General features: G+C 58.4%; 1 protein-coding gene across 3 annotated transcripts in view; it reads right to left on the bottom strand.

The window, feature by feature from the left end:
* Positions 1-9: 9 nt before the first annotated feature.
* BIN3 (bridging integrator 3) overlaps positions 10-15,212 on the bottom strand; it is a 42,744-nt gene continuing 27,541 nt past the window's right edge. For 2 of the 3 annotated variants that reach the window (XM_045988621.1, XM_045988612.1), the window contains 5 exons: positions 11,085-11,221; positions 10,489-10,529; positions 3,980-4,121; positions 3,622-3,756; positions 10-891 (listed from right to left, as the gene is read on the bottom strand). In XM_045988621.1, coding sequence (XP_045844577.1) covers positions 745-891; positions 3,622-3,756; positions 3,980-4,121; positions 10,489-10,529; positions 11,085-11,219 — 600 coding nt within the window. In that variant the 5' untranslated portion in view covers positions 11,220-11,221 and the 3' untranslated portion in view covers positions 10-744. Of the gene's footprint in view, positions 892-3,621; positions 3,757-3,979; positions 4,122-10,488; positions 10,530-11,084; positions 11,222-14,366; positions 14,429-14,840; positions 14,882-15,212 lie in introns of all 3 variants that reach the window. The other variant, XM_045988601.1, reaches the window with a different exon arrangement.

Raw genomic sequence — 15,212 nt, 5'->3', positions numbered from 1 at the left:
ATAAAATTACAAGTATTTTGGGGAGACAAACCCACTGTTCTGGCTCTGAGACCTGTGAGTTAGGCTGTGATATTTTGTGCGGTTGGTAGCCAACTGACAAGCTGAGTTGTGTTTCCTAAGGAATCTACAAGGCTTGGGGCTCTTCTCTGCACTTGGCCTACGGCCTTCTCTGCACCTGGACAGAGGTGGGCTAAGCCAGTTTTGTGGTGCAGGGAGGCTGGAGTGAGGGGTCTGTCTGGGCTGGGGGAACTGCAGCTCTTCCATTTCTCATGGCAGTGTCTCGGGCCTCTTCAGAAAAGAGGAGTCTGAAGCGGAAAGGCAGTGAGGGCAGGTGGATGCCCCAGGATGGATCTTTGGAGGTAGATGTGATCACACCCATGCAAGCAAGGCTAAGACCTCAGGTGAGCAGATGGAGCCTGTGCCTTTGAAGGCCAGAAGCTGGCTCAGGCCCTAAGCCAGGATGCCCTCTGGATGGTTCTTTTGGAAATGAGAAGGCCCCCGGGCTTTCTCTGCCCTGCTTACCGTCTGGGCTCTTGCTATGGGTGGGGGGCTGGCAGCCTGCTTGGGGCTCCTGGTGCCAGGCTCACTGCAGAGGCCTAGTGAGGTAGAGTGGGGGCCACTGCTGTCCTTGTAAGTCTCTCGGGAGGGCCTTCTGCTGGCTGATGCCTGAGCCTAAGCTTGACAAGGGCAAAGACCAGACAGGTTGACTTGTGTCCCAGGAGTCTTCAAAAGGGTGGCAGGGACTCAGTCATCGGCCACAATGGAGAGGGCTCTGAGCTCGCTCAGTCTGGCCTCATTCTCCCTCTCCCGTTGCTCGTCAGGGTGGCTGGGCTGGTCAAGCTGCTGGGTCAGGTCTCCGAAGATCTTCTGCATTTCAGAGTAGTACCCAACCTGCGGAGGACGAGGTTGGCAGGTGCTGGGCTCCTGGGGCACCACAACCCACAGCCTTGCACCCTCCTAGGCACAGCAGGACAGGAAGGGCCAGAGACCATCCCAGAGGCCTGCACACTGCTGTTCCCTCAAGCAGAGCACCCAGGCTGAGTGAAGGGGGCTGGTTTCCACTTCCCTCCATCACTGCCCCTGCCCTCAGCCTGTCTCCCGAAACTGCGTGGCCAGCAGGGAGACTGAAGCTGTCACCCCCAGCCCCCCTGGAACACCCACTGCTGTGGCCAGGATGGTAGTAAGTCAAAGGAGGCGGGAAGCAGCAGGTCCTTGGTGAGGTGAAGGAGGGGGTTCTGCCTCCAAGCCCTCCAGGCAGCTGAGGGACAGAGGGCCCCATGCTGGGAGGTGGAAGAGGCCCAAGGCCGGAGGTGGGGGGTTGGCATTAGCCCCTAGGACACCTAGGCAGGTCCTGGGAAAGCCAGGGAGGCAGGCACTGACTAGAGGCTGCTTTAGCGGAGCTAGAAGCTGGACACCTTCATCCAGAGGAGGAAGGGCGTGGTGGGCCCCCAGAGCCCTGGGAGTCCATCTGAGAAGGAAAGGCGAGGAAGGGGACCCTCCCTAGCCGTCTGTTTCTTGAGCTGTCCCGCTGTTGACGGGTGGCACCACGTACTCAGCGTCGCCTCGGCTGTGTGGCTCGGAAGGCAGGGCTCAGAGCCCAGCGTTGCCCCGTGCCTGCGTGTGCGGCATTGGGGCTGACGGGAGAGCCGCATGGCAGGGGGGTGCGGGCGAGCTGAGGCATGGGGGCGACCCACCAGCAGGTCGCAGCCGGCTGCCAGGCCACTTCTGCCTCAGTCTCCAACTCATGATCAAAGGCAAACACCTACTTTCATGAAAGCGATCCATGCTCTTCAAAACACTGCTTGGACACCCCTAAGTCATGTCACCTCCAGCTCCAAGCTGTCTCTGGGGAGAGCCCAGAGTGCTAGTACCACAAGGCAAGGCCGAGCGACAGGTTCGGGAACAGGGCCGTGGCTCAGGTGCTTCTGAGGGAGTGTCTTCTGCCCTCCCACAGCTGGATGTCCACTGCGTGGAGGGGGGAGCTAAATGAAGGTGTGCCCATGGGCCGGTCACCCGAGTGGCCAGGGGCCTGAACTCATGCTGGGGGAAGGCGGGGGCTGGCCTGCCCTGCCCCCCACTCCCTGCCCCAGAGCCGCACTGCGCAGGCTGAGTCACTGGGAATGCTCACTTCTCTAGTGACTAATGGCAGCGGCAGCCTCGGGAGGGGGAGGCACCAGCCTCGGGAGGGGGAGGCTGGTGCCGAGGAGGCAGTAAACAGCCCCCATCCACCCCGCTGCCTGGTTACGGGGCTGCCCTTGCCCCTCTGGGCACCATGGAGTGTCCTACTGTGAACAGAAAGGAGGGGGCAGGCAGCACGTGGCGGGGTGGGGGTGGGGAGCAGGGGCGGTGGTGGCGCAGGACTGGGAAGGCAGGGGTCTCCTTAAACACATTCCTCCACGGGCCAGGCTGAGCAGCTAGAAGGAAGCCCTCACCTCTAGGGGCAGTGCTCTGGGGGCAGGTGCAGAGCCCCTCCTCGCTTGTGTAAGTTTATGTTCTGCCTCATTTCTCCCTAGCGACCCAGAACATTGTCACTAACAAGGTCCAGCTCCACCATCAACCCTGCTCAGGGTTCCTGAGCCCAGGTGGGCTGCCCCATGCGTTTGCGTAGCGTCCAAAGACCGTAAACTGGGGAGGCGGAATCTGTCTTTTCCTCGGTGGGCCTGTGCCTGTTGGCTGCAAGGAACGAATGTGTCCACTGGAGGGCGCAAGACACCCAGGCCAAAAGCAGAATGGGCCTGGAGGTGCCTGAGCCTTAAGCTTTGCTAGTGATGGGGAACTGAGGGAAAATCGTCAGCATGCTGAGCACCTGCCCCGAGTTGGGGGTCCCACCTGGCACAGACCTCTTGGCTTTGGCACCTTGACATTTTCTCTTACAAATGGGGAGAAAAATCCCTGCTAATGGCTTGAAGGATGGCAGGCGAAGAGGACAGGAGCTCTGTGCTACATTCTGTGTCCTTACGCCTGAGTGGGAGACAAGGTCTTAGCCTGTGTCCAATCCTCTAGCAGCCCAACCAGTGTGCTATTCCCGCACCGTCACGCACACCCAGCCTGGGGCCAGCTTGCTGTTCTGGAAGGTGCACCATGGCCGGGTGCCCAGGCAGGGGCCTGGAGCACGGCCCTCCCCAGGGTTCAGACACCCCTCCGGGGCAGCCAGATGTCAGGCCACCCTGTAGTACCTGCCTAAAGAAGGGGAGTAACGAGTGGGGAAGTGTGGACACAGGGTGCTGAGCAAGGTGCTTTCCCCTGGAAGGAAGCCTCTGTGCCTGGCTGAGCACGCCATGCCGAGAACCTGCCTGCAAAGTGGGAGCACTGACAGTGTGGCCTGCTTTCTCCGGGTGACAGGAGGGAGAGGACGTGGGGGGGAAAAGCCGTTCAACAAAAAGGAACCTCATCCCAGGGCTGGGACGAACCAGAGAGCAACGGAGGAGCCAAGACAGGAAGTGGAGCAAACACTGGCAGTCGGGGTCTCCGGAGGCCGTGCCAGGGGCAGGGTGGCAGCGCCACGGTCTTGGCAGAGAGGAGAGCGGCCGAGCATCCTTACAGCTGCACCTGGCGGCCCGGGAGGCGCTACAAAGCCTGGCACTGGCTCCCTGCAGAGCAAGAGTCCCACAGCGTCCTCACCTGAGCTCGGATCAGGGCCTCAAAGCTGGGCTGGAAGTAGTCGAGCCGGCTGTGGTAGAACCGCGGCATCTCATCCAGGAGCTGCTTGTTCTTGGCCTCGAAGTCGTCCCGCACAGGCCGCAGCTCTTCTCGGGCCTGGAAAGCAAGACGTCGGGGTCAGGGATCCTGGTGGCTGACCTGGCGTCCACGCTGGGGGCACGATGTGTGTGCTGGGGGTGGGGGGTGGGGGGCATTGGGACATATGTGCCTTGCTCCCACAGCCCCAGAGTCGGTCCCCAGGTAAAGGAGGCTGGCTGCGGGGTCCCACAGGGCCCGACGGGGCCCGCTGTCCACATCCACTGCTTCCTTCTCTTGGTACCTGGTGGAGTTTGGCCAGCACGGGCCCCGTCTTCTCCTTCTCCTCGTACTTCTCCACCTTGGCTTGCAGCCTCCGGTAGTCCTGCAAGGCCTGCTCCCGCCGCTTCACCGCCATGTTGAGGCTTGGGAAGACACTGCCGAACCTGTCAGACACAGGCCATTCTGCGAGCTGCGGCCTAGTGGCTTGGGGCACTGTCAAGTGCACAGCCTGTGTGCCTGCTAAGTACACTTGGGGGTTTCCCGCGAGCACACCAGCTGAGGCCCCAGCGCTGGATGAGCTCCTGCCACTGATGGTGCTCTCTGGGGTCAGGCCGAGGGTCAGCCTGCTGACCCGCGATGAGCCACGGGGGTGGGAATGCTGGGGAGCCACTGTCGCGGCCACTGCTCCTTCCCCGCCCGCCTCACATGGCCCTGGCCACGGCAGAGACCCAGAAGGGAACACGGCAGAGCTGAAGACTCCTCCCACCCCTCAGCCCAACATCTTCCTTTCATACAACAATCAAAACTGAGGCTAGAGAGACACAACACGACACGTCCAAGGTCGCCATGAGGTAGTGACCATGCAGCAGAGAGCTCAGGGATCCCTGTTCTCCGGCACCTCCCCACCACCTCATCCTGATGCCAGCAGGTGACACCTGCAGTCAAAACCTAGTCAGCGGGGCACCTGGGAGGCTCAGTTGTTAAGCGTCTGCTTCAGCTCAGGTCATGATCCCAGGGTCCTGGGATGGAGCCCTGCATCAGGCTCCCTCTCCTGCCCCCCACCTTGTGCTCCCTCTCTCGCTGTGTCTCTATCAAATAAATAAGTGGAGTCTTTTAAAAAACAAACAAACAAACAAACAAAAAACCTAGTCTGAGCCTATTTCTATCAGCAGACCATGGCACAAGCAGGAATCCTCTGGTTCTCCCATTGAAACGGTGACACCTTCCAACCAGACGGTTTGGGGAAAACTTAAGGGCATCTGTCTGCCTCCCCCACCCCACCCACCATTCCAAAGGACCACAGGGAAAGGCTGAGGAGCATGCCATTCACAGAGTGGCAGTGGACACTTTGGCCCCTGTGGGCATCATCTCTGCGACAGGTGTCATCTTTAATCAGGAAGGGCAAGGAGATCATGAGATAGAGGGCAGGACCGCATCCCAGGCAGGGATGCTGTCCTTCCCTTGATTAATAAGTGCTGAAGACCAAGACACCTGCAAGCAGGTGTTCTGGACAGGAGGGGAAGGGCCAGCTTCCCTGATGCAAAGCCTGTAGGGCAGGGGAAGCTGTCGCTGCTGCGGGATGCCGCAGGTGTCTGCCCTGTAAACCGGGGGTGCCAGCAGCCCGAGCAGATCTGGCCCCTCAACCGAGGTAAAGGGTGGTGGCAGCCCTGGGGTTATTTCAGGTTGCTAGCCCCAGAGGGGGCGACTCAGAGGCAGGAGCACATGGCGGGGACCCCCTTCACGGGTGTCTAGCAGCTCCAGGGCCACGATTAGATAGGCTGGATGCCACATCAGGAACGATTCTCCCAAGTCTGCCTCTCAAAGGGGTATGCCCACGAATTTGGGGTTCTTTCTTTTCACTTTTTTATTTAAAATTCTAGTTAGATGAATTTGTTTGTTTGGTTTTTTAATATTTATTTGAGAGGCAGAGAGAGACAATGAAAGAGAGAGAGCATGACAGAAGAGAGGTCAGTGGGAGAAGCAGACTTCTTGCTGAGCAGGGAGCCCGATGTGGGACTCGATCCTGGGAATCCAGGATCATGACCCGAGCCGAAGGCAGTCGCTTAACCACCTGAGTCACCCAGACGCCCCAAATGAATTTGTTTTTTTTTTTGTTTTTTTTTTTTTAATATTTTATTGATCTGACAGACAGAAATCACAAGCAGGCAGAGAGGCAGGCAGAGAGAGAGGAGGAAGCAGGCTTCCCGCTGAGCAGAGAGCCCGATGCGGGGCTCGATCCCAGGACCCTGAGATCATGACCTGAGCCGAAGGCAGAGGCTTTAACCCACTGAGCCACCCAGGCGCCCCTGAATTTGGTTTTTTAAAAGCCTCAACAAGGGGCGCCTGGGTGGCTCAGTGGGTTAAAGCCTCTGCCTTCGGCTCAGGTCATGATCCCAGGGTCCTGGGATTGAGCCCCGCCATCGGGCTCTCTGCTTGGCAGGGAGCCTGCTTCCTCCTCTCTCTCTGTCTGCCTGTCTACCTGTAATCCCTGTCTGTCAAATAAATAAAATCTTTAAAAAAAAAAAAAGCCTCAACAAGTCAAGAGTGCCTGTGACACAGAATAATGGACTTTTTTTTTTTTTTTTTGCTAGAGAACAGAGAATATAAATTTGACCAAAGCACTGAATTTCCCAGCCGAGGCAAGGGATGCTGGAAGGGGATTCTGGTGGAACAAAAGGCTTATCCCCAAGAAAGGGCACTAAAACGCATCCCTCTAACGGATGGGGAGTGCTGATGGGCTCACTACCCCACTGGAAAGGCTAGAAGTGGCTAAGACATGCCCTTAGACTAATCAGTCATCAAATCAACACTGAACGACAGATCTGCCCACAGAAGAGGTCTCCTTGGTGCTGTGCGAACTGGGTGTGGGGACTGGATACCTCCAGGACAAAGGGCCCCCCTGCTCCCCCCAGTCCATGGTAGGTCTGCAGAGGTGGGACCACCAGCAAGGACTGGCCTCACCATTTGTGCCTCTGGTAGGGTCTCTGAGACTGATAGGGTCTCAGTGGCTAGGCGAGCCCCTCTCCCTTCCTAAGAGGGTGACCAGCAGCTGAGAGGCGGGGGCTCAAGGCAGCAGGTGCAATGGAGCCTGAGAAGCCACCATCAACCCCCCATCTACCCCAGTCAGACCAGGGGCCACTGCTGGGCACCCTCTTTCTCTCATTAGAATTGACCTGACTAGGTGGCCCCAGGGCCAGGGCCTCTGCTGTCTGTGCTGCAGGTGGCCTTGGGGGGAGCGGGCACAGACAGGACGAGGAGGAGGCAGGAAGCAGCAGGTGAAGCGTTTTCTATCAGAAAGAGGGCAGCAGCATGGACACAGCATGCTGGCCACACTCCGGGGGGCCGGGTGGGACGACCACCACACTGGTTGATGGTGCCGTTCTGGATCCCCTCTGACCCCAGCAGCACTTGTCTTTCCGCTCATCCTCGGTTTCACTGGGGGTCAGTTCCCAGGGCCTTCCTGGGTCAAAGGCACCAGAGACGCTGACTACATGCAAAGACTGGATCAGCTTGTAAAGGAGACAGGACTCCCCCCTAAGGGCCAAGTCCTGGGCCCCAAGGAGGGAGCAAGGCATGGGGTCAGGACTACAGATGTCCACACGATGCCGGGCAACCTCAGGGCCCACCAAGTGTAAGAGTGGGTGTGCCTCCACGACGGGGCTCAGTCTCTAGAAGCCAAGACCACCCGTTCCCTGTGGGGAGGAAGTGGCCCCAGGGCACACTGGCCCCAGCTGCTCTGTTAAAGCCAAACATCTCCTTACCACGGTAACTTCTGCCAGCCAAGATGGGGCCCCTCAGTCACACCAAGAGGCCTCAGGAGGCTTAGCTGGCTTAGGTCACTGCAGGCGGGTCAGGAGTCACTTACCACCTGGGTGGCTTTGGGCCCTGGGCTCCAGGACTCCCTTGCGGGGAGAGGCAGGTGTCATGCCCTACTTGCATTAAAGAGGGTAAACTGAGGGCAGGCGGGGAGACCAGGCAGCGCATTTGAGGTGGCGACAAAAGCGTGGCAGCCCAGGGCTCTGTAATCCTGGTTCTGGGTACTGCCCCAGGGCGGCCCCACCTCCCCATTAACCATGTGGACAGACACGTGGGACTCTGCTGGCTCCTCACGCGGGGCAGTGTGGGCACCAGGCTGGGGAGCAAGGCCAGGAGCCTGGATGGCAGCGGTCCGGCACTCTCCTCCACCCTCAGGTCAGGGAGGAAAGTGGGCAGGGAAGTGGGGGTAGGCACAGGCTGGTCCCCGGGCCTTCCCAGACTTGCTCCCAGGACCGCACAGGGGTACCTGCTGACTTCAGCTGACCAGGAAAGGTGGGGGACCCGGCTCTGCCCAAGGCCAGAAGTCCACACTTTCACCGGGCTGCCACTAAGAAACAAGGCTGGGAAGTTGGACCCCCGCTGCTCAGTGTCCCACTTTCCCTGATAATTAGCGGTGACGGGGAACACTGCAAACACGGAAGGCCCTGGGCCAGGGCCCCGCAGGCAGACTCTGCCTTCCACAGGCAGCCCAACCCACCACAGGCCACCACTTCAGCCCATGACCACCTCTGTCCCCTTCCTCCTGAGCGCGGACTCGAGCCACCACAGGGATGGACTTCAGGCCTCCCCTTCTATAGACGGGAAAACCGACTCAGAGGAGCAGGGACCTGACCAGGGCTGTGGGCTGGCTGGGGGCATGCTGGCCCGCTCACCGCACAGCACCACTGCGGCAATTACAGACCATCCGGGTCCTTCTTCCTGAGGGTGCCAGTGTGGCGTCCACCTAGGTCACAAGCTCCTAAAATCTGTGCTGTGTCTACGCTTCCAAGAATGGCAAACTGGTCTGGGCCCACACCACACCGTCGCTGAAGCTCTGCCCAGGTGACTATGACTGTTCTAAGGTTCAACCAAACTGCCCCCCCACCCCCATGCCCCAAACGATGGGGTGAGGAGGCAGAGAGAGGGAGGAGGGAAAGGGGGAAGGAGAAAGAGGCCGGCTGGGAGGTAGGCTGGGAGCAGCCGGCCCTGGTGGGGAATGCCTGCCATTCCTCAATCCGTGCCCACACAGCCGGGATCTTCCACCCACCAGGAAAGGGAAATTGAAAGCATCCCCATCCGACCATGTGAACGCAGCCCAGAGACTGGGGGATTAGAGGCCGAGCCCCCTGGGGGGAGGCTGGGGGCGGCCGGGTGGCCATGTGGCGATATTCTTCATCAGAGGACAGGAAAGCTGCAGTTTCCTGTTTCCGGTACCAGGGTCCCTGGGAGCATCTCTCCTGGCAAGAGGCGGCAACAGGCAGTGCCGGTTTTATGTGGTTAGGGGAGATCGCATGTCGGCGCTGGGATGGAGCAGCCTGCCAGGGAGGCAGGCAGGCCTGGGAGGCTCAGGCAGAGGTCAGCGGATCCGCTGCGGAGATGGTGCCCGCCCCCTGTGCTGCTCACCCACCTTCCTGGCAGGTGGTGGGCTGCTGGGGCGGTGGGAAGCAGCCGGGATTTCTCTCCATTTGGCTCTAGAAGCCAGGCATCAGATTTCAAGGCCGCCTCCTTGGTTGTGAAATCGAGATGGGAGTCAGTCCCCTTGTTCTTTGAGCTGGTGTCCCCTGCCTAGCTCTGCCAGCCGTGGGTGTCCATGGCAGCCTCAGTGGTGGCCCCTGGTCCTTCCCATCCAGTTGCCAACCCTCGGTCTCAGAGACCCGGTCAGAAGGCCACCAGCAATGGAGTTCCTGCTGACACCTCCCTCCCAAGCCACTAGTCTCCTCGGCACCCAGTTCCTCGTGGGACCCTGCAACCTGGGGCCGAGCAGGGGATAGGGGGCCGGGGTTCAGGGAAGGAGTGGGGGATGCAGGGAAAAATCCCTTCCCACGAGCCTCCAGACAGCCCAGGCTTAGAAACAGCTTTCCCTAACCCCACCCCTTGGACCCGAGCAGGGAGCGAAGAGCTCCAGAGCCCCAACGCCAGGGGCTGGAGGACCAAAACCTGCTCTCTTCATCTCCCTCCGGGCCCCGGTCCAGGCCTAATGGTAATTAGCAGAGCCTCATTACCCGGGCCTGGTGAGGCAGCTGCCAGGGACCACCACAGAAGAGGTAATAAAGTGCAGCTGCCGGGCTGGAGTGGGAGCCTTTCTAGGTCAGAGGCAGTTTGGGAGAGGCTGGGGAGGAAGACGAAGTGATCCCGGAGCTTCAAGGCAAGGCTCCTCCTGCCCACCCCTCGGCCCACCCCCTCTGGGGACTCAGGGAATAGGCCCGTCTGATCACTGCCCAGGGCCTGCCGGAGAGAAAATGAGTCTTACAGAAGAACTTCTGACCCTGACAGGTCACGAGTTAGGGGACCTTCCCAGGCAGGACCCCGCTGCTGCGCCCTTCCCCATGTGCAGCCACCCCCACATTTCAAAAGCCGAGCGCTCCAGGCAGCTGCTCTCCCAGAGTGGCGGGGAGATGAAAGGCCCTGCCCATCCCCGCAGAGGGCTGGCCGAGAGCTCTGCTCGCCCAATGCAGCAAGCTCTGGGCCCTCTGCTTCTCCACCAGGAACAAAGGGGAAAATGGCCAAGTGACCACCAGCGCAGAGGCCGTCTGGCGCGGCAGATCGGAAGTGCCTCGTGGTCACTGGGTGCACCGGGCCAGGCGCGCACTCTGGAGCCACCATAGGAACCACCCCGAGGACCACGGGGCCTGCGGCTGGTGTCCCTGTTGCGACTCTGGTCAGCCCTGCGTGCGTCTGGAAACAGGCTGCTAGAGACGCTATCTGGCCGCCAACTGGCCAGTGGGCCTGCCTTCCCAATAAGTGCCCCGAGCCCAGGTCTCTGAGGCCTGTGGTCCCCAGACGGCCTTTACTTACTTTTTTAAGGGTTCAATCACGGTCTTTTGAATCTGGTTCACCTGTTAAGAGCAAAAAACCCAAAGACATCAACACCGAGGGGAAGTCAGACTCTTCCTCAAACGGGAGGCTCCAGGTTCCTGAGAAGAGAAAGGCAGCCTTGGGGTTCTCGGGGACGAGACCCGGGCTGGGGGGACTGGGGTGGGACTGGCAGGTGGGGTACCCCAACTCTGCCACTGCAGTGAGGCAGAGCTGACGCCGGGACGCCCGAGGGCAGCAGGGAGTACTGTTCTGGTTCTGGTTCCAGGTCAGGTGTCCTCCTGCTCGCCCACTGCAGCCCTGCTCCGTGGAGAGGCCGGGTGGGCAATGACAGCGAGGGAAAGGGGCTGCGGGCGTGCACAGCCACCCTGTCTCCCTCATGGTCTCACGGTGAGCGCGCCATGGGAAGCAACCAGAGCCGAGGCAGGGCTGGGAAAGAGCTCCCAGGGCTTGCAACACTTGGGCCTCAGAGGGCTTGAAGGAGGCCCAAGAGAAGACCAAGCTCATTAAGGACTCCGCATAGGCACTCCACCCACACAGAAGCCGTGAGAAGGCAGGAGAGCAAGACCCCCACTTACCTTTTCCTGGTTGAAGGCATCCATCCGCTTCATGGCCGTGTCCAGAGCTGTCACCATGTTCAGGAAGTCCTGGTCTTGCTCGCAGAGGGGATTGGAGAGCAAGTCCAAGGATATCTTCACGGCAGACTTGGACATGGCTGTAAGAGGTCAAAGCTCAGTGAACCTGGGAAGGGACAGGCTTCAAGGTCTTGTTGCCAGGACCCCCATCCTCCTGCAGTCCAGACTTCCCCCAGGCCGCACACCATAAAAGCTTCGGAGTACCACAGGGCATGAGTCACGAGTCCTTACTGTCCGGTGACTGTTCCTGACCATCGGATGCTGCTCTGGGTAATTCTTTTGAATGGCTTTACCTTTTGCAACGACTTAATTTTCTGAACTCTAGATTTTAACAGAATCATTTGGGTGGGAAGCTATAAAAAAATACTTATTTCTAGGGCGCCTGGGTGGCTCAGTGGTTTAAGCTGCTGCCTTCGGCTCGGGCATGATCTCAGGGTCCTGGGATCAAGTTCCACATCGGGCTCTCTGCTCGGCGGGGAGCCTGCTTCCCTCTCACTCTCTCTGACTGCCTCTCTACCTACTTATGATCTCTCTCTGTCAAATAAATAAATAAAATCTAAAACAAACAAAAAAAACCTTATTTCTAGCTCTACAGATTCTCATTCAGTAAGTCTGGAATCCAGGAACGTGCATTTTAAAGAAACTCTTAGGTGTGCCTGGGTGGTTCAGTCGTTAAGCATCTGCCTTCGGTTCAGGTCATGATCTCAGAGTCCTGGGATCGGGTCCTACATCGGGCGCCCTAGTTGGTGGGAAGCCTGGTTCTCTCTCTCCCACTCCCCCTGCTTGTGTTTCCTCTCTCGCTGTGTCTCCCAAAAATGGAGCCTTAAAAACCTGTACCAGACCAAGAACTCCAAAGCTGCCAATGGGTTCCCACCACCTACTCCCCCCACCCCCCGTTTCATTCAGGGCTCCAACAACCCAGGAGACATCTGGGGTGGTGTATTTTGGCTCCATTTCCCAGATGAGGCAGGTGAGGCTCAGAAGAGCTCGTAATGGCCTACAGGTCAGAGAGCTCCAAGTGCCAAGCCAGGCCCAGCCTCCGGGCACCTGCCTCCCCGTCTGCTGTTCTCTCGGCGACCAGGCCTAGAGACACTGTGGTTGGGCCCCACGGGCTCTGCCACGGTGTCTGCTTATGCTGTCCAAGGTAATTTCCCCATGGACGGAGACCACTGCTCCGCTGTAGCCTTGTCCATATGTTCTGACACCCTGTGCGACATATGGGGAGCCCGGAGATCACAGGGCAGCTCCGAGGCAGGAGGGAGCTCTATCAGCAGCTCTGGGGTTCTTGGTCCCAGACAAGTTTTTAGGTCTCCATTACTTGTAAAAAAAAAAAAAAAAATTCTAGAGGGGCAGGATGAGAGACTGGAGAAGGGCCCTGCTTGTGCCATACTGTCTCTGCCAGTTTCAAGGTCTCAGGGGAAAACAAGTTTCTGAATATATTACTATTTCATGCCATGAATTTAAGATGCTAGCAACCGCAAGACACATTGTTATCACACAGACCATTAGGAAAGGACAAAAGTGCCAACTAAATGCTATCAAGTGCCATGGTATCTTGATCTCAGAGATGTTATTAAATGTGAAAAAACGTCTTTGCATGGATGAAATAAGGGTCACTCCAGTTCGTGACAGATGTGGCCTTGCCTGGCCCTGCATCCAAGGAGGGAGCATCCCCAAGGTCAGCCCCAGCCCGCCTCGAGGAAGGGGAGAAAGAGAAGCCCACCCGGGGGGCCCCTCTTCCCTTGGGCCCCTCCACATGCCTATGAAGAGGTCCCCGGTGGATGACCGGCCCGCCATGTCCTGGTTTTTTCTCGAACCTGGGAGCTTGCTGCCCTCACCCAGCAAATGGGCAAAGAATGGGAGAAGCCCGGGAAAGCAGACCTCCCAGAAATGTTGAAGCAATGGAGCAAAAAACCAAATTTCAAAGCTGTGAAGTGACTTTGCAGGCTTAGGAGCAAACATCATGTGGGACCCGCCTGGATTATGAGGTGCCCTCAGACAGTATAATGAAAGGACAAAGCCTCAGACAAAACTGGAAACGTATTTGAAAAATTTCTTCCACTAATTTTTTTTTTTTTAAATATTTGAAGAAAAAACCCTGAAAAGTTGGAATGGGGGAAGACTTTCTTCCCAATTTTCCTTTTCTCTCCTGAAGCGTTCACAACTTCCTGCCTTTGTCTCCATTTGAATCATCCAAACCTTCTGAAGTCAATTAACAGCATGGAATTCCCCCGGCCCGGCCCGGGAGTCCTCACTGGCCTCTGTGAGAGCCGCTGGGCCCCCACTCTCAGGGACTGGGAGGGTGTGGCCAGCCCAGCACAAACTGGGAGCCTGGTGGCCTTTGAACCTTAAAGGAGGGGGGTCTTGGATGCCACATAGGTCTCTGGAGCCCTGATGCACCCTCAGAATGTAATGGTCAACAAAGATCGGTCACATGCAGGTGAACTTGCCTGGGCACATGGAATGGGATTTTGGTTTTTGTCCAGGCAGTTGAGGAGACCCTGAGATCAGGAAATCTGATTCCCCTCAACCATCTGGAGCAGCAGTTCTCAAAATGGGGTCCCCGGACCAGCTGCAGCAGCACTGCCCGAGGGTGGGCCTTCCAGGGACTCTGAGGCAGCGGCTGTGGGGTGCAGGCCTTGGGTGGGGCTGGGGCGCTGCTATTTCAGGAGGGCCTTCTCTGTCCAGACTCTGCTCTCGACCCCGGGCTCCAGGGGTACCCCGTTTATCCTGATTTATTAGAAAACCATGCTATCCACTTCGTGGGTCTCTGACATTCCACTGCTTCCAGAGCCGCTCACTAGGAAAACACTACCTTCCCTTCATCTGTGCTCTGACCCTATGGTCGTCGGTAGAAGAACCCAAGAAATGAAGCAGTAAGTCACAGCCTCTCCCTTTTTTTTTTTTTTTTTTAAGATTTTATTTCCTAGGGCGCCTATCATAGCCTCTCCTCTACTGGAAAGGCAGTGGCGAACGATGAAGAAAGATTCCACCCAGGCAACCTGGAGCTACCCACAAAACAGACAGACGGGGCAGACCCTCAGCCCACCTCACACACAGCCTGGAGGTGCCAGGGCAGTTGTGTCCAGACCCACCCGTGTCCTAGGGATGAGCAGCGGCATGTGGCCCTGTGCACAGACCTCGGGAGCCAAGCCGCACGTGACAGAGGGCCGGAGGTCCACCTGTACCCCCAGGCTAGGCCTGGCTTAGGGACACGCCACCTACCCAGGTCAGCATCGGTGCTCTTCTTCATGTCCTTCTGCAGCCTCCTGGTCTGCTCCTCCAGCCTGCAAGGCAGGGGCATGGTCCTGGGCACCTGGCACCGCCAGCTTGCTTCGGCCCCTTCCCTCCCATCTACCTGAGCTAAGCCCAACCTGACGCTCTGGACTGCCTGCCAGGAGAAGCAGGGGCCCCTGCACCGCGGGGATCTGTCCTACCAATGGGAGGGCCGTTGCCAGCTCTGTGTGAGGCCAAGAACCCAAAGGCTAAGTTAACGACTCTCACACAGCTATCAGCTGGGGGAGAATTTCTGGCAGGCTGTGAACTGAGCTGCCCTCGGCTCCCGGGCTGCTGGCGGGACAGAGGAGCGGCCCCACTGCTGGCAGTGCCAGGAGGGGCCCTGCGGGAGCTGAGACCTGGCGGGAGGCTCCTGCCCTTCTCCCCCCCAACCCCCCCATCCTTCTGGGGTTTGACACTCACTGCTGGAGTTTTCCATACTCCCTCTCAAAATCTCTCTCCACCTGTAACCAAAGAGATAACTTAATCATCGGAGAAATGACAACACGCTGGAAAAAATCTGCCAGCCTACTGAAACTCCCCGCATGCCCTCCCCGGGGCTGTGGAGAACCACCCCGTCCAGTCCACACAAGCACTGGCAGATCGTTAACGACACAGTATCCCTGTGTTCCCGAATTAATTACGTGTTTGATTTAGGGCAAAAGACTCCCCTCCCACATAGGCCAGCCCAGCAAGTAGCAGCGGATTGTGGCTCTGTTCTGCCACCACAGGGCGCGAGACACCAGGCTGTGTTCCCTCTCCCCACCCCCCTCCACCCCTCGTGGGGCAGGTGAG

Source organism: Meles meles, chromosome 2 (genome assembly GCF_922984935.1).
Source record: "Meles meles chromosome 2, mMelMel3.1 paternal haplotype, whole genome shotgun sequence".
NCBI classification, from domain to species: domain Eukaryota; kingdom Metazoa; phylum Chordata; class Mammalia; order Carnivora; family Mustelidae; genus Meles; species Meles meles.
The sequence above is the reverse complement of the archived record's forward strand: the minus strand, read 5'-3'. Positions and strand labels throughout refer to the sequence as shown.